General features: G+C 53.1%; 1 protein-coding gene across 2 annotated transcripts in view; it reads left to right on the top strand.

Annotated features, from left to right (window-relative positions):
- Positions 1–16,759, top strand: part of MAN1C1 (mannosidase alpha class 1C member 1) — a 49,846-nt gene extending 33,087 nt beyond the window's left edge. For both annotated transcript variants that reach the window (XM_031062078.1, XM_005427094.3), the window contains exons 3-12: positions 471–586; positions 1,973–2,053; positions 3,957–4,051; positions 7,455–7,578; positions 10,347–10,440; positions 13,330–13,445; positions 13,621–13,840; positions 14,325–14,497; positions 14,886–15,001; positions 15,426–16,759. In XM_031062078.1, the coding sequence (XP_030917938.1) occupies positions 471–586; positions 1,973–2,053; positions 3,957–4,051; positions 7,455–7,578; positions 10,347–10,440; positions 13,330–13,445; positions 13,621–13,840; positions 14,325–14,497; positions 14,886–15,001; positions 15,426–15,546 (1,256 nt within the window). In that variant the 3' untranslated portion in view covers positions 15,547–16,759. The remainder of the gene's footprint in view (positions 1–470; positions 587–1,972; positions 2,054–3,956; positions 4,052–7,454; positions 7,579–10,346; positions 10,441–13,329; positions 13,446–13,620; positions 13,841–14,324; positions 14,498–14,885; positions 15,002–15,425) is intronic.
- Positions 16,760–17,122: the final 363 nt, after the last annotated feature.

The raw sequence follows: 17,122 nt of genomic DNA, 5'->3' as shown, positions 1-17,122 counted from the left end.
AAAATATATAATAAAATAATATAATATATACTAAAAATGTATAATAAAACAATAATAATATATCATAAGATTGATTATTATATTATATATTTTATTATATATTATATAATGTATCCTAAAACATATAATATAATAATATATCATAAAAACAATATGTAATATAATAAATATAATAAAAATATATATCATAAAAATATGTATCATAATAAATCGAGCCTTCTGAAACATGGAGTCAACATTCTCATCTCTTCCCTCATCCTGGGACCCCTGCAAAGACCACCAGAAGTTCTTCCAGAGCTCAGCATTCTCTCAGGCCTGTGGAAATGGTGTGTGCAGGGCTGAGCAGCCCAGGTGGAAGATGCTCCCCAGGCACCCCCAGCACAGGGCCTGGGAGCTGCTCTGCCTGTGCCAGCCCCCCAGGCTGACTCAGAGCTGTGCTTTCATCTCTCTGCTGTGTTTCTGCCACACAGGAGGCCTTCGAGGAGCAACTGTGATCGATGCCTTAGACACCCTGTACATCATGGAGCTCGAGGAGGAATTCCAGGAAGCCAAGCAGTGGGTGGAGAAGAGCTTTGACTTGAACGTGGTGAGTCAGCTGCTGGGAGTGCCTGCCTGTGCCACCTCAGCTGCCAGCCCTGATCACAATCTTCCCCACGAGCTCTGCGGGGGAAGAAACCACTCGGCTGATTTTCTTTCTGAGGCCAAAGGGAGCAGTGCAGGGATTCAGCCCAGTTTGCAGCAGGGGCCAGCAGATCAGCCTCACCTGGCTGACAAGGTTCAGTGTTTAATGGTTCTTGTGTTCTGCTCTGGGTTATGGAAACAGACTCTCACTATTACACACTCCAAGGAAATGTTGCTCATCAGAGAACAAGTTCTGTTTCATCTCAGGTAAATGTCTGCCTGTGATAAAACGAGATTTCCTTATTAAATTTCCTTATTAAATTAGATTAGGGTTGTAAGCCCAGCTCCCCTTGTCTGGGCCCTTTGTTGGTGTCACTGCTGGGACCTGGTGACACCTCAGCAGCACAGGGGGAGCACAGGGGAGCCAGGGTTTGGGCATCACCTCTGGAAACAGCCAGAGCTGCTTCTCCCTGGGGCTGCTGAGCTGTGCTGGGGCTCTGGTGCAGCGCAGCTGGGCTGGCAGCTGAAGGTGCTGTCCCTCCTCTGCCCCTGCATCCCTCACCCCCAGCTGATGGCATCTCATCAGTGGCACACAGAGAATGTTAAAAGCAAAGTGCAGCTCAAACTTGTGTTTGTTTAATGCCAGTCTAGTTGTTGTGAGGAATGGTTCTCCCACGGGAACAATGCCTGCAGCTGCCTTTGCAGAGAAGCATCATTTGGGAGGGCACCACTGGCATTCATGGATTCATAAAAGGCAGCCCACATCTGATAAATCTGGTGAATGGTCTCAGTCTGTTACTGAATCGATAAACAAGGGACAAAATCAACTGCGAGATAATTTATCTGGATTTCATAAAAGCTTTTAATCTTGGCCTGCAGAATAGATTGATCTGTAAAGACAAGAGTGAATGCTATGGATTGATCAGTGGAGTCAGGGAGCACAGCAAGGGAGGCAGGGGGAAATTAATTCAATATTGCCTCTCTACAAGGAGCTCTCACAGTCCAGAAAGGCAGGACAGGGACTGCAGGGCCCACAAGCTCTGCTGGACACTGAGTGCAGTGATCTGCCTGAACTTGTGCTGGGGGAAGTTTAGGCTGGATTAGAGCTCCAGGAGCTCTTGGACACCACTCCAGGGATGCCCAGGGTGGGGTTGTTGGGGGGTCTGGGCAGGGCCAGGGGTTGGGGCTGGATGAGGTTCTGTGATTGTGTGATCTGCCCTGCCTGACCCAGGTGCTGCCTCAGGTGATGAATGGGGCAGTTTGGGTGTTTCCCTTCCCTCCAGGCTCCCCCTGTCCCTGCAGAGTGCTGGGAGATGGGCACAGGGCTGAGGGCTGTCCTTTGTCTTTGCAGAATGGAGAAGCTTCCCTGTTCGAGGTGAACATCCGCTACATCGGGGGGCTGCTGGCCACCTACTACCTGACTGGAGAGGAGGTGTGTCCCCACAGAGTGTCCCCACAGCCCCTGGAGTGTCCCCACAGTGTCCCCCCAGCCCCTGGAACCAGCTGAGAGCCCTGCCCTGAGCATCAGATAATCCCCCCTTAACAACAGGCCAAACCCATCCTTTTTGTGAATATGGAAATGCCACTAATGTTCCCTTAATTAAGCCTCGAATAATTACCTTGCACACACCGTGCATGGCTCATTTGCCAGAGATCTTCCCTCCTGTGGGCAATTCTAGCCAGACACGTTTGCAGTTGGACACATTGCTCCCCGGGGAAATGCCATTTGCAGAGGATCTTTGTCTCTGTACTTGTTCCTCTCTCTTGCAAGTCGGCTGAGATTTCATCAGACATCATCCCAGATCCTGCCTCGGGCTAAGGAGGGCAGCTGGGAGGGGCAGGGGCTCCCCACTTGCCTGTGGAGCAGGAATTGCTGAGCTGCAGTGCCCCGGGGTGCAGGGCTGGTGTCACAGCCCCTGCGGTGGGTGCTGGAGCCCTGGCTGAAGCAGAGATCTCATTTCCACTGCCCTCCCTCCTGCCCAGCCCAGGCACAATGCCATCAGCTCTCTGCTGGTGTGCCTGGGCTGGAATTTTACATCTGTAGGGAGATGAGGAGATTATTAATTAATGCTCTGCCCTGGGAGGCTGAAACTCTGGTTCAGGGGGAGTTGTGTGAGGAGTGGCCCTAAAGGAGAGCTCAGCTCTGCTGCTGCCCCAGCACACAGGGTGGGATGGCTCCTGCACACTGACACCATTGATCCAGGAGCAGCTCTCTTGCTTAGCTGTGTTTCAAATGTGTTCAAATGTGTTCAAATCCCAGGAATGACTTCCCTCTGGGATTTCCCTCCAGGGAAAACTCCCAAAGACTCAGTGCCCCCACTCAGAGTCTGCCTCAGTGACAACTTCAACGGGTTTCAGATCAACAGAGCAAAGAGAAGCCACATTAAACCATAAAACTCCAGCAGTGACCTCTTGAAGTCCCACCAGCAGCTGGGGCAGTGCCTGTCGCTTACCCAGTGTCACTGAAAGGCAGAACCCAGTCCCTGCTCTTGCTTTCCCCTCTGAACCAACCCCCTGTTTCCTTGTGAGAGTATCAAAGGTCTGAGAGCCCACAGGAGAGCTCAGGTTTCCTCAGTGCTGTATTTTTAGAGCAATGAATTCCTGCTTTCTGAGAGCCACCACCACAGGGCTAGAGGTAAAAGGCTTGTGCTTTATCTCCTAAGTCACTTAGAGGCTTCTCTTGATCAGGACTAATCTCTGCAGTGAAGATTAGTGCTGGTATCAGCCTGTCCCAAAATAATTGTGTGTGCTTGCTTTGTGCTGCAAGGCACCATAAGCTGCAATTTGAGTGGAAAGCCCAAAACTGAGGCATTACCAGTGCAAAAGGAGCAGCTTAGCCATGAAACCACCAATCCTTCTTGGCCAAGAGCTGCAAGGAGAGGATGGTTGGTTGCAAATCATGTTTTTTACAACAGGAGATGAAAACAAAATCTGGGCAAGCCCGTGTTGTAAATCTAGCAGTGCTTCAGCCCAGAAGGATTTCTGATTTCAGCTCAGCCATTGCAGCTCCTTCTGTTCTCTGCCATGCTGGGAGTGGGAAGGATTTGGAGAGCACTGTGGATCAGCTCAGATCACAGGGTGCTGTTCTGAGGTGCTCTGGTCCAGGCTGAGCCTTTGGGTGCTGGTTTAGTGCAGATTTGAGAGGAAATTCAGAGATGCCCAAGTTCAGTGAGATTTCTGGTTCAGACTTTTTGTGCAGGGGAGCCAGGGCACAGCACACCTGGAGCAGGGGTTCTGCAGCACCTCCAGTGTTTTATAACTGTGTGTTTGGAAAAGGAGATGTGGGGAATCCTCTGTGATTCATTCCATCAAATATTTATCCTCCCTTTTAACAGGTGTTCAAAAGCAAAGCCCTGGAACTTGGAGAGAAACTTCTGCCAGCCTTCAACACCCCCACTGGAATCCCACGTGGAGTCATCAACCTGGGCAGGCAAGGCACAGCCTCAGCAGCTTTTCCTTTATTCTGGGAGCTGGGAAGGACCAGGGGCAGCAGCAGCTCCTCAGAGCTGTCCCCTCTAGGGCAGATTCCTGCAGGTCACTTGCTTTGCCAGCTCAGACCTTGGCACAGATTGCAGGTGACTCAGGTCAGACCCAGCTGTGTTTTATTAATTAATTTGGGGCTGGCCACAGTTTCTTCCTCTGCCTCCTGACAGGGCTCCCTGCTGCAGGAGCATTTTCCTCACTCTCATGTTCTGTGAAAGGTGATTTTCTACTCTGCTCATAGCATGGATTTTTGCAGTGTGCTCAACTAGATGCATGTGAATTCATCCAGGAAAAATGGATTTAAAAATTGGAAAAACTGGGCAAGGGAGTGGATGGGACTGGCTGACAGTTTTGGTGCTGGAAAACAGAATACAGCACACAGCCCTCAGCCAGGCTCTGTCCTTCCTCAGGGCCAGAATTCAGGTTGGTGATGTTCTCATGGCCAGGGAGGCAGCTGAGTTCAGTCAGTCCCTCCCTGCAAAAGGTCTGGCAGCAAGCAGAGCAGAGCTGGGGCTGCCCTGCTGCTCCTGCCTCTCCTGGCAGACAATGCCCTGCCAGCCAGGCAGGATTTGGATTTGGATTTGCTGCTTCTGATGCATCCAAACAAAATCCACGGGTGAGAGCTGCAGGAAATGTGGGTTAACAAAGCCTTTCATCCTCACCTCTTGCGAAACCCTCAGAGTCATTTTCCAGCCCTTAGCCCAAATCTCCTCCTTGGCTCTTCGAGCAAAAGACTTCCAAACATTTGGCTCACGCTGCTGCGTTGCTCAAATATCACTGTCAGCCCTCAGCTGTCTGATGTGCTCCTGATCCCGGGGAAAACTGGAGCCACCAGCAGCACTGTAATTGTCTTTTTTTACAGCACAGACATCCTGCTTCCTCTGTGCCTGATAAAGGCTCTGCAGAGACTAACCTTTCACAGAAATGCCAAACCCTCCCCTGCCCTTTGTGAAGACAGTTGAAGCAGCCTCTGTCTGCCCAGACATTCCCAAAGTGTTTTGCTGATGACCTTGAGTGAGAGCAGAGAGAATCGACAGAGCCCCCAGTGCTGCCTGGAGCTCTGGGGCTGCTGCTGTGAGGGCTGGAGTGCCAGCTGATTTAGGAGCAGGGATAGAGGGAGCTGCATCCACAGCCTGAGCAGCCAAAGGCTGTGAGCCCCCAGGGAATGGGAATTACTCAGTGTGCAAGGGGAGCACGAGGTGAGGCTGTGAGACCACACTGACCCAAACATCAGGGCCAGAACAAAGCCCAGAAGAGTTTTGCAACGAGGAATTCTCCCTCCAGTTCTGCTTTTGTAAGGATGTGCTAATTCCAGAGAGACCTGAGCATCCCAGAAGGAGGAGGAGGAGGGTCCTGCAGCGTGTGTGGGCCTCTGTTGGTGGCAGCTTGGGGGGTGGGTTAAAAGGGACGTTCAGAAATTTGAAACCAAAAAAACCCTTGGCACTGAGTCAGTTCTGCACATTCATTTTCAAGGGCCCAAGCACAGCCACCCCTCCAGCTCTCCCATAACCAGCTGCCTTTATCTCTTGCTGTCACCTTTTCCTCTGGGGTCCCCTCTCTGCTGAAGAGTTTCCTGTGGCTGCCTGCTTTGCTCTGTATCCCATCCCACACTCCTGCTTTTCCCTGTGTCCCATCTCTCACTCCTGCTTTGCTCTGTCCCATCTCCCACTCCTGCTTTGCTCTGTCCCATCCCACACTCCTGCTTTGCTCTGTGTCCCATCCCACACTCCTGCTTTTCCCTGTGTCCCATCCCACACTCCTGCTTTCCATCCTGCTGCTCCAGCTGCCACGCTGGCCCTGGAGTGCTCTGTGTGCTCCAGCTGCTGCTCTGTGCTCTGCTCTGTGAGCTCTCCCTGTGCTGCAGCTCTTTCCTTCACACGTCCCTAAACCCTCTGTATTTCAGATTTTCCCTCAGCATCCTCTCCTGGCCTCTCTCCTGACCCACCACTGGTTTTGCTGCTTTGGATCCCCACGGGGGAAGGCAATGATTTGACATTCCAGACCCACTTACCTGGGAGATAAAGGAGGTTCTGGGCGTGTTCCTTTCCCTTGGAGGCCAAGGTCCTTTAAACAGTGGCTTCCTCTGAGCTGCTGGAGAGCAGAGCAGCTCTGGAGGCCCAGTTGGTGAGGCTGACAAAACGTTTTCCTGCAGGGGGTCACTGCAGGCTGCTCTCTGAGCCAGGGCTCGCTGCACGTGGGCTCTGTGTCCTCCCTCCGGGCCCTCCCCAGCAGCTCTGCTGTGCTGTCTGAGCCCAGGCTCAGCTCCAGAGCACATCCCGTGCTGTGCTTTTGGGGAGGGCAGCCTTGTGCTGCTCTCTGGGACCCCACAGAGCTGCTGGGACAACAAACACGGCCCCACTTGGCAGCTGAGCCGAGCCGAGCTGAGCTGAGCCCTGCTGAGCCGAGCTGCGCTGTTTGTGAGGCTGTGTTTGGTGCAGCCTCCCCCAGGGCAGTAAATCAAGGACAGCAATGGACTCCTGGCAGGTTCTCCATGTCCCAGAGCAGAGCAGGGGGAGGCTGTGACCCTGCAGGGCAGGGACTGAGCTCTGTGACCAAACAGCCAGCTCGGGACCTGCCACGATTTCCTCTCCATCACAACAAGGGAAACTTCTTTTTTATTTTTTTTTTAATTTTCGTGCTCAGGATCATTAGTTTTAACCTCCTGTAACCAACAAACCCCTCTCTCTCTCCCAGCCAAGCTTCCCGGCGCCATCTAGTGTCACCCCACCTGTCCCTGGAGCTGTCCCCTGCCCGGGACTCACTGCCAGGAGATGCAAACCTGGAGCCACCACACCTCTGGGGCAGCGCCCACAGGGGCTGCCTTGGTTACATCCAACCCTGCATCCTCCAGGATTGTCCTGCTGGAGGGTTCCAGGGACACCCAGAGCTCTGGGGTGCCACAGGGATATTTGATCCCAAATATCTGTGCAGGGCAGGGTGGCAGTGCTCCTCCAAAGCTGTTTGTCAGCTGAGCTGCTCAGGAGGAATTCCTCACCCACAAAAATAAGTGCAGTTTGTGCAGTCTGTGTGTTAGCCCAGTCCTAAAGAATCTCTGGAAAATCACAGCTCAGTGGCCCTGGAACTGCTGCTGAAAATCTTTGTGTCTGTCCTAAATCTGTGTGTCTGTCCTAAAACCTGTGTGTGTCCCCTAAATCTGTGTGTCTGTCCTACAATCTGTGTGTGAGTCCTAAATCTGTGTGTGTGTCTGTCCTAAATCTGTGTGTGAGTCCTAAATCTGTGTGTGAGTCCTAAATCTGTGTGTTGTGTCCTTTCCATGCCCCAGTGCCACCTGGCTTGCCTTGGCTCTGGCTGTTTCCTGGCAGTGAGAGTTCCCTTTTCTCTCCTTGCAGTGGCATGAGCTGGAGCTGGGGCTGGGCATCTGCTGGCAGCAGCATCCTGGCAGAATTTGGGACCCTGCACCTGGAGTTCCTGCACCTCTCCGAGCTCTCTGGCAACCCAGTGTTTGCAGAAAAGGCAAGTGAGCCCAGCCTGGCTCCTGTGGGGTGGCCTCTTCATCCTCCTCGGGGCTTTTCCCAGTGTGGATTTTACCCAGAGAAGGGCACAGCCATCAGGGGGATGCAGATCCCTCAGGAGCCTCTTTGAGGGACACAGATTGTTCCAGGCAGAGCCCAAAGGGAAATGGGGCTGCTCCAGAGTGCCACAGCAGGGTACAAGCAGACAGAATCGCCAAAAAAACCCTCAAAAATTCTGCTTTTCCAGGATGTGTCCAGTGCAGGTCTGTCAGCTGTGAAACAAGGAGGGGATTTGAAGGAGAGACAGGAAAAAAAAAAAGAGGAGGAAGAAGCTGGGAGAGCAAAGTGGAGCTGGGATGGAGGGGATGGAAAGCAGTGAGGGTGGGGTGAGCAATGAGTGTCACAGAGGAGGGAAAAGCAGAGGGCGAAGGGAAACAGGAAACCCAGGAAACCCTGTGGGGAGATCAAGGGAGGCTGGTGATGTGAAACAGAGACAAGGCTGAGGCTCTGGGGACAGGGATAATGACAAATTGCTGCCGGGGACGGGGAGCTGAGAGAGGCCAGGAAAGGGAGCAGTGTGAGGAAATGAAGGGAGGGGAGAGAGGAGGAAATGCTGGGGATGCACTGCTAAAAACCAGAACTGCATCCTCATTCTGGGTTCAAACCGTGGCATTTTGAGCCAGGGTCAAACCTCTGTCCCCAGCCTAAGAGATTTTCCTCTTCTCCTCCTAAGCCTGTGGAGGGAAAAGGGCAAAACCTTTCTGAGGGACTCTCCTGGGCTGGTGTGTGCACAGAAAATGGAGCACAACCACCCTGAGAGGGAAAATGTGGGATGGTGTGGGCTGTTAGAGCCCACACCAATTTCCCAACAATTTCTGTGGGAAGTTCCTGCAGGGGAGCAGATCAACTCATGAGCTCCCAGCTTGGGACTTGGGCAATTTTAGCAGGAATTAAAGCCCATCTGTGTCTTTTATTCAAACCTGTCATGAATATGCCAAGCTCCTAAACTCCAGTAAATATTAGGGAGCCTGACAACTTCCTTGGAAGCACTGGCTGAAGGCTGTAGCCAGCTTTTGGCGTGCAAATTGTCTGATTTTGTAAAAGGTTTAGGGCAAATTAGCTGCTCTGTAGGTTATAATAGAATATTTATGCTGCCTGGAATTTAACTGGGTCCCTTAAGGGAAAGGCCTGTTGGATTTAATGGGGGTGAAGCCAAGGGAGGCTTTAGAGAGTTAAGTGCTGGCTGTTCTGGGGTATTAAGGGAACTGTCTCCTGTTGAAATTAAAGGCCCCAATTCATCACGTTAAGTGACCACATGGTGAATTTAAGTGCTCTGTGAGTCACTCATCCCTGCCACTCCTTTCCCTTTGGATCATGGAAAAAATCACCCCTGGCATGGCTCACATCTCCCATTTCCACCCAGATCCCCAAGCAAAGAATCAGATTTGGGTTTGGAAGGGACCTCAAGGCCCCTCCAGTGCCACCCTTGCCATGGCAGGGACACCTCCCACTGTCCCAGGTGCTCCAAACCCTGTCCAGCCTGGCCTTGGGCACTGCCAGGGATCCAGGGACAGCCCCAGCTGCTCTGGGCACCCTGTGCCAGGGCCTGCCCACCCTCACAGGGAGGAATCACACCAATTTCCCAACAATTTCTGTGGGAAGTTCCTGCAGGGGAGCAGATCAACTCATGAGCTCCCAGCTTGGGACTTGGGCAATTTTAGCAGGAATTAAAGCCCATCTGTGTCTTTTATTCAAACCTGTCATGAATATGCCAAGCTCCTAAACTCCAGTAAATATTAGGGAGCCTGACAACTTCCTTGGAAGCACTGGCTGAAGGCTGTAGCCAGCTTTTGGCGTGCAAATTGTCTGATTTTGTAAAAGGTTTAGGGCAAATTAGCTGCTCTGTAGGTTATAATAGAATATTTATGCTGCCTGGAATTTAACTGGGTCCCTTAAGGGAAAGGCCTGTTGGATTTAATGGGGGTGAAGCCAAGGGAGGCTTTAGAGAGTTAAGTGCTGGCTGTTCTGGGGTATTAAGGGAACTGTCTCCTGTTGAAATTAAAGGCCCCAATTCATCACGTTAAGTGACCACATGGTGAATTTAAGTGCTCTGTGAGTCACTCATCCCTGCCACTCCTTTCCCTTTGGATCATGGAAAAAATCACCCCTGGCATGGCTCACATCTCCCATTTCCACCCAGATCCCCAAGCAAAGAATCAGATTTGGGTTTGGAAGGGACCTCAAGGCCCCTCCAGTGCCACCCTTGCCATGGCAGGGACACCTCCCACTGTCCCAGGTGCTCCAAACCCTGTCCAGCCTGGCCTTGGGCACTGCCAGGGATCCAGGGACAGCCCCAGCTGCTCTGGGCACCCTGTGCCAGGGCCTGCCCACCCTCACAGGGAGGAATTTCCTCCCAATATCCCACCTAACCCTGGCCTCCTTTACCTTGGGGCCATTCCCCCTCATCCTGTCACTCCACGCTCTTGGGAAAAGTCTCTCTCCAGTTCCCTGTAGCCCCTTCAGGTGCTGGAAGGACAAAATCTCCCAGATCTCTTCTGTACCACAGCAGTGAGCTGACCTGGGGCTTTGCAGGGTTTCCAGAGCTGTTTCTGAGATAAGGATTGAAATAAGAGCCTCTCCCTCCCCGAGCTGTGTCCGGGCTGCTGGGCTGGAGCAGGGCAGGGGCTGGGCAGGGAGGGATGGAGGGATGGAGGGAGGGCAGCCCTGGCAGCAGAGCATTAACCCCAGGCTGTCTGTGCTCTCTCACAGGTCAGGAACATCCGCAGGGTGCTCAGCAGAGTGGAGAAGCCCCAGGGCCTGTACCCCAACTTCCTGAGCCCGGTGACGGGGAGCTGGGTGCAGCGTAGGTATCCCTGCCTGCAGCATGGCAGCCTCTCCTCCTCCCCTCCTTCCCCAGGGGCTCCTGGCACAGCAGCCAGCCAGCCAGGCTGTGGGACAGGAGATAAGCCAGGCTTTGCAGGGAGCAGGGCAGGAGCTGTGCCCTTACCCCCAGATGTGTGTCCAGCTGTGTTCCAGCTCCAGAGAGAGAACTGGGGCCTGGCTGAGTGTCCCAGCTCCAGAGGGAGAATCAGCTTTGCTGAGTGTCCCAGCTCCACTGGGGCCTTGCTGAGTGTCCCAGCTGCAGAGAGTGTCCCTCTGAGCGTTCTCAGAGAGAGAATCGGGGCCTTCCCTGCACAGGGGCTCATCCCACAGGTGTTGGGAGCCAGCCCAGGCTGGGATCCTGCAGCCAGCACAGGGAGCTGCATGGGGAGCACAGTGAAGTTCCCCTCCAGAGTGCAGGAACCACCTGGAGGGGCAGAGGGCTTGGAGGAGCCCTGGATCCCCCTCGGATCCCCCTCGGATGCAGGGAGGAATTCTCCTGTGCATTCCTGTTGCTGTTACCATGGCAGCTCTGCAGAGCCATTTGGGAAGGAAGGATGAGATAAGGATGTTTGCTTCTCTCCTGTTGGGAGCCCAGCACTGGAGCAATAATCTGGGAAGGTCTTGGAGAGGGCAGGGGAATTGTGGAAGAGGAATTCACGCACGGGAAGGTGGCACACAGGGGCTGTGCCCCTCCTCAGGACTCTGCCCTGTGGTAGGAGCAGGAGGTGCCTCTTCTGCAGCTGGGCCCTGATCTGTGGCCTCCACTCTCTGCTCTGGTATTGATCTGCTTGTTCTGGCTGCTGGATTTGATGTTGCCAAAGAAAAGTCTCTTTCAGAGGCTGCTTTGAACCTGTCAGTGGGTGACATTTGTTATCCAGGCAGGTTACCCTGAGTCCTGCAGCTCCTGGTGTCCCCGTGCTCTGTGGCACTTCTTGCTGGGCTGGATCACTCCAGAGCTCTCCCAGTGCTGCTTTTGTGGCTCTGGTGGCAACAGGCAGGGACAGAGCTCTGGCTCTGAGCAATCCCTGACCTTCAGCTGGCAGGGCTGGTCCCAGCAGTGTCTGGGATGGTCACAGCTGTCCCATTGAACCAGAGCTGCCCTTTGGTGCTGGGAGGAAGCCCTCATCTCTTCTGCCACCAATTTAATTCTATTTTCTGTCTCTTCTGCCACGAATTTAATTTCTATTTTCAGAGAGGGGCCTGGTGGTGCTTTCCAGAGCCCATTAAAAGCAGTTTCTGATTGCTGGGACAGGAGATGCCTGGAGATTTCCTGGTTCCAGCCAGACTTTCACAGGCTGTTTGTGACCTTGGGATCTGACCCCATATTCCAGGGAGGAAGAAGAGTGATCAGCCCCTTCTGCACCCCCAGTGCTGCTGGGGAGAAACAGATGAGGGCCAGAGCAGGGAGGCATCTGCAGCTCCCCGGAGAGGCCAGGCTCTCATTTTCTCTCTTGCCATTAAAGCTCTTTGCAGGAAGCTGTTTTCCTTGAAATTGCTGTGATTTTCTTAAAAGGTGTATCTTTGACCTGGCTGAAGGAGCAGATCTCATCAGTGGAGAGGCTGTGGGAGGGCAGCTGTTACCTGGGGGCAGTGGATTTATTGATGCAGGGTGCCTGGGAGGCAACCCCTGCCCCATGGAAAGCAGTTCTGCACCAGGGCTGCAGCTTTGGGGAGTTTCTGAATGACACACTGAGGATCACAGAGCTGCTCTTTAAAGGCAGCCTGTGTTTGCAAATCCCCTGCCCTCCCTGCTGGCACAGCAGCCGGGTGTTTAATCTCATTGTTTTGCTGGGGATTATTCCCTGGATCACTGGACACACTGTGTCAGGGATGTTTGCTCTTCAGGTCAGGAAAATGATGTGTGGCTGTTGGTTTGTGCTGCTGGGAGGATTCAGCATTTGGAATAAGCCTCGGGACTTTATCTGTGTACAAGGAGAGGGGAAACAAAAATCTGAGCAGCTCTGACACCTGCTGCATGAGCTTAGCTGAGAAATGATGGTGGGGCAGAGCCGGGGGGGACACTGTTAATTTGTTAATTAACAGGATGGCTCAGTCCAGGGAGGGCCATTTGTCTTGCTCTCCTAAAAATGGGAGTGCTTGAGTGCTGTAAAGAGGGAGAACGCTGCTGTTCCCCCTGTGGCAGAGTTTGGAGCTGGAAATGCATCCAGCAGCTCCCCCCAGGCACAAACCTGCAGCTGCCAGGCCCATTTCACTCTGCAATCCCTCAGCACCTCCTGGGAGGTCAGAGCAGGGGGTGCTCTGAGCAGACAGCCTGGGAAATTTCATTTCTGCAGAGGAAAACATGCAGCGCACATCCCTGTACCTGACTTTATCATTTTAATGTGCCAGCAAGCCCCAGCCTCCCCCAGGGCTCAGAGTCCTCAGTGAGGCAGGAATATAAATGGCAAAGCCCAGGAGTGTGTCCACAGCCCCTTGCTGGCAGCTCTGTGGGATCCAAACACCTCTCCTTCCTTTCCTGAGGCAGGGACAGCTCCCAGGGGCTCCATCCAGATGGAAATCCCTCAGTACCCACCGCTGCTTTTGCTTTATGAGGCTGGATTTATGATGATGGCTCCATAAACAGGAAGCATCTTCACATTGCAGGATAAATAACTTGTAAAATAAGGCCTCTGAATGGTTCTGCTAAGGGATACTAATGCTCTGGAAAATGACAGAACATTTTTCTCCTGATTGCACTTTCCACCTTTCTTCCTCTCTGAAAAGCAATGCTGCAAGCTCTCCCCAGGAAGCTGGGCAGAGGAAGGAGAGAACAAGGGCATTAAATAGGACGAGGTTGTTTCCCCTTTGTAAGGCAGCTGCTCACTGTCTGCCATGAAGCTGAAGCTCTTTCCTGGCTTTCCCACCACAGACCACGTCTCCATCGGGGGGCTCGGGGACAGCTTTTATGAATATCTCATCAAATCCTGGCTGATGTCAGACAAGAAGGACTCTGAAGCTAAGAAGATGTACGACGATGCCTTGGAGGTGAGGAGCCAGCTGCTGCTCCCTGGTTTTTGGGGGGGACATGGTTCATGAGAAGGGTTCAGACCTTCAGAATGAGCCTCCTGGTTTCCGTGGTACTCACTCCTGGCACTAACTAACACTGAGTAAGTTTTACTCACTGTCCACTCTCTTGAGATCCTGATTTTCATCCCTCTAGGCAATAGAAAAGCATTTGGTGAAAAAGTCTGCAGGAGGCTTGACCTACATTGCAGAGTGGAGGGGTGGCATCCTGGATCACAAGATGGGGCACCTGGCCTGCTTCTCTGGGGGCATGATTGCCCTGGGGGCCCAGCACAGCCCGGGGGACAGGAGGCAGAGGCACATGGAGCTGGCAGCAGAGATCACCAGCACCTGCCACGAGTCCTACGCACGCTCAGGTACCTGGAGTGCAGGGGGGCATTGCCTGCCCTGCCAGGGGGGTTTGGGCTGGAAGGGACCTTAAATTCCATCCTATGGTCAGGGACACCTCCCACTGTCCCAGGCTGCTCCCAGCCCCAGTGTCCAGCCTGGCCTGGGACACTGCCAGGGATCCAGGGGCAGCCCCAGCTGCTCTGGGCACCATGAACCAATTTTTTCCAGCAGGGAGGAGGGTTGGTGTTGAAAGCAGGGATCTGAGTGCTGGATAGTGCTTGCAAGAGATTGGGATTCCTCACCGCAGACCAACATACCCCCGATTTTCTGATTATAAAACCAGTGCAGTTGGTTTTATCACCATCCTGATCCCTTCTCTCCAAAGGCACTGCAGAAAAAAAGGCTCAGCAAAGCCTTAGGCAAACCCTGGCGTGCTGAGCAGCCCGAAGGCACCTGGCTGGTGTCCTGCTGCTGCTGGCCTGGCAGTGACAGTGCTGTGCTTGTCCCCAGACACCAAGCTGGGCCCCGAGGCGTTCCGCTTCGACGCGGGCAGCGAGGCCACGGCCACGCGGCTCAGCGAGCGCTACTACATCCTGCGGCCCGAGGTGGTGGAGAGCTACATGTACCTCTGGAGGCTCACCCACCAGCCCAAGTACAGGCACTGGGGCTGGGAGGTGGTCCAGGTAAGGCTGAAAAGGGCACGGAGCTCGTGGGGTTCCTGCATTCCTGTGGAAATCTTGGCTTCGGTAGGAGGGAGGAGCAGAAATTATTGAAATCGTGTTAAACGCTGAGATGGGTCAGGAATGCTCCAGACTGGGTTGGATGGGGCTCTGGGAGGCTTGGTTTAGAGGGAGGTGACCCTGTCCGTGGTAGGGGGGTGGAACTGGGTGATTTTGAAGGTTCCTTTTGACCCAGATTGTTCTCAAACCTGAGAGCAATGGGGCAGGATCTCAAAGCCATGAGCAATGGGGCAGGAATACACAAAGTGCCTCAGTTCAGGGTTATCTCCACTGAGGGTGTTTGCTGCTCCCCGCACTGCTGGGGGTGGCTGAGGGCTCTGTGTCCCCCCAGGCCCTGGAGAAGTACTGCAGGGTGGAAGCTGGCTTCTCTGGCATCCGAGACGTGTACACCACCACGCCCACCCACGACAACATGCAGCAGAGCTTCTTCCTCGCAGAGACCCTGAAGTAGGTCTGGGCTCCCAGGGGCCTTCCAGGGCAGCACAGCTCCTGCAGCAGCTGCTCAAGGAGCTGCAGATGATGAGGGGGAAGTCTTCTCTTCCCAGGGGAGGTGTCCTTGCCCAGGGCAGGGGGCTGGAACCAGAGGAGCTTCCAGGATCTTTCCAAGCCAATCCTTTCTGGGGGAAACTGGGCAAGGCTGGAAAGCTTTGGGAGTTTCCTGCAGCAGAATCTCTGCTGCCCTTGGCTCCCTGGAGGCTCCTTCCCAGGGGCTGGGGCTGAAGAGCTCTGCTGTGATCCAGAGCTGGGTTACCTGGGAAGGGTGGGGATGTCCAGGGAGGTGGGAATGTGTCCCATGCTGCTGCCTGTGCCTGCCTGGAGCCCTGCTGAGCTCCTTCAACCTCTCCTGTGTGTCCCTGTCCTGTGGCTGCAGGTACCTCTATCTTCTGTTCTGTGAAGATGACGTGCTGTCCCTGGAGGATTGGGTGTTCAACACGGAGGCTCACCCCCTGCCCATCAACCACACGGACTTGAAAGCAGCAGGGCAGCCCTGAGGCCCTGCCCAGCTCCTGCTCCCCCAGCCTGGGCAGACTCTGCTTTTCCTTTCCATTGAAGGAATTCCTGTTGTTCCTGAAATGGTGTTTTGGGGCACTAGTCCAATTGCGGACAGGATTTTCTTGGGAAGATGAACCATGACTAAGCACCTTCTTTTCCTCTGTGAGGAGCTCTATTAGGCTGATGATGAGATGTTTATTCTGGGCCATACTGTACACAGTTCATAGACATTCCTTTATACAGAGAATTTATATGAAATCCACTGATTTTGCTTTATAGTGGCCAAAGGACTGGAAGTTTGCCATAAAATAGACTTTACACACACACAAACACACACACATCCTCCTTTCCTTTCTCTGGTTCATTTCTGCCTTTTACCTGCTCTTGGATTTATCACCTTTCCAGTGAACAGCTCTCAGTATTCTGGGCTTTGTGGTGCTGGGCTCTGGGGGCTCTGCAGGAGAACGAGGAAGGGGAGTTGTCCCTGGTGTGGGAGAGCAGCTGGAATTCTTGGGGATGGCTGAGGAGGTGCTGAGAGCTCAGGAGTGAAGGGAGGGCAGGGAGAGGTGATGTTTTACTGGGAAAACGAGAGGATCAGACCCTGCACAGACAGGAGCAGCTCAGGCTGGAATTTACAGATTTCAGGGGGCACTTGAACCACCCTGATCCCTGCTGGAGGGGTAACTCAGGAGCAATCCTGGAGGCTCCTGGAGTGAGAAACTCCTCCTGCAAGGGACACAGGAGCCAACAGAGGGGCTCTGCTGAGCCCAGAGCGAGATCCAAGGCTGGAGAGGCCGTGGATGGTGAGTTCAGGATCCTGAGGGCAGCAGGGAGGGGGGAAAGCTCCAGCCTGGACCTCTCCAGGGGGACAGGTGACACAGCCCTGGGGACAGGTGGCCCTGCCTGAGCAGGAACTGGGACAGGGCCACCCCAGAGGTCCCCTCCAGCCTCAGCCATTCTGTGACTCTGTGGTGTCACAACTGTAACTAAACCAAAATCCTTGCTCCTGATGTATTTTTATATACTTTTTTTTTTCTGTGCTCTTAAAACACATTTACCACCCATCACATCTCATTTAACTTTCCTTTTATTGGTTTTTTTTGGTGTTTTTCTACTTTTATTTGGAACTAAATGTTACGAGTCACTTGTAATAATTTTACTGCTGTAATAGTCAGATCTGTGAAGCAGAATAAAAGTCTTGTAAAATAAAAAGCTTGTTGGGGTTGATCCTGTAAAAGACCAGTCACTCCATGCTTGGAATGAGACAACACTGGATTTAAAGAGTGGATTTGAAGAGTTTTGTGCAGTAGAAGTTGATTTCTAGGGGAATCTAGGCAGTGGTTGACAGCAATTCCCAGCTCTGTTAAACTGCTGGATCTGGGATCAGATTCCCTCTGATCACTGCACAGCTCCCTGGCCCTGGGGGATGGAACATTTTTGTTCATTCTTGTGACAGCCTCGTGACTGTTGGTTCATTCAGCAACTTGGGGGAAAATCAAGTTGCTTTGAGCGAGTTGTGAAAACAGAAAATGTTGTTTCTAAATTCCTGCCTTTGTAATTCCCCGAGAGAAATAA

This window comes from Geospiza fortis, unplaced genomic scaffold (assembly GCF_000277835.1).
Source record: "Geospiza fortis unplaced genomic scaffold, GeoFor_1.0 scaffold432, whole genome shotgun sequence".
Classification (NCBI taxonomy): domain Eukaryota; kingdom Metazoa; phylum Chordata; class Aves; order Passeriformes; family Thraupidae; genus Geospiza; species Geospiza fortis.
This window is presented reverse-complemented; position numbering and strand designations above follow the sequence as displayed.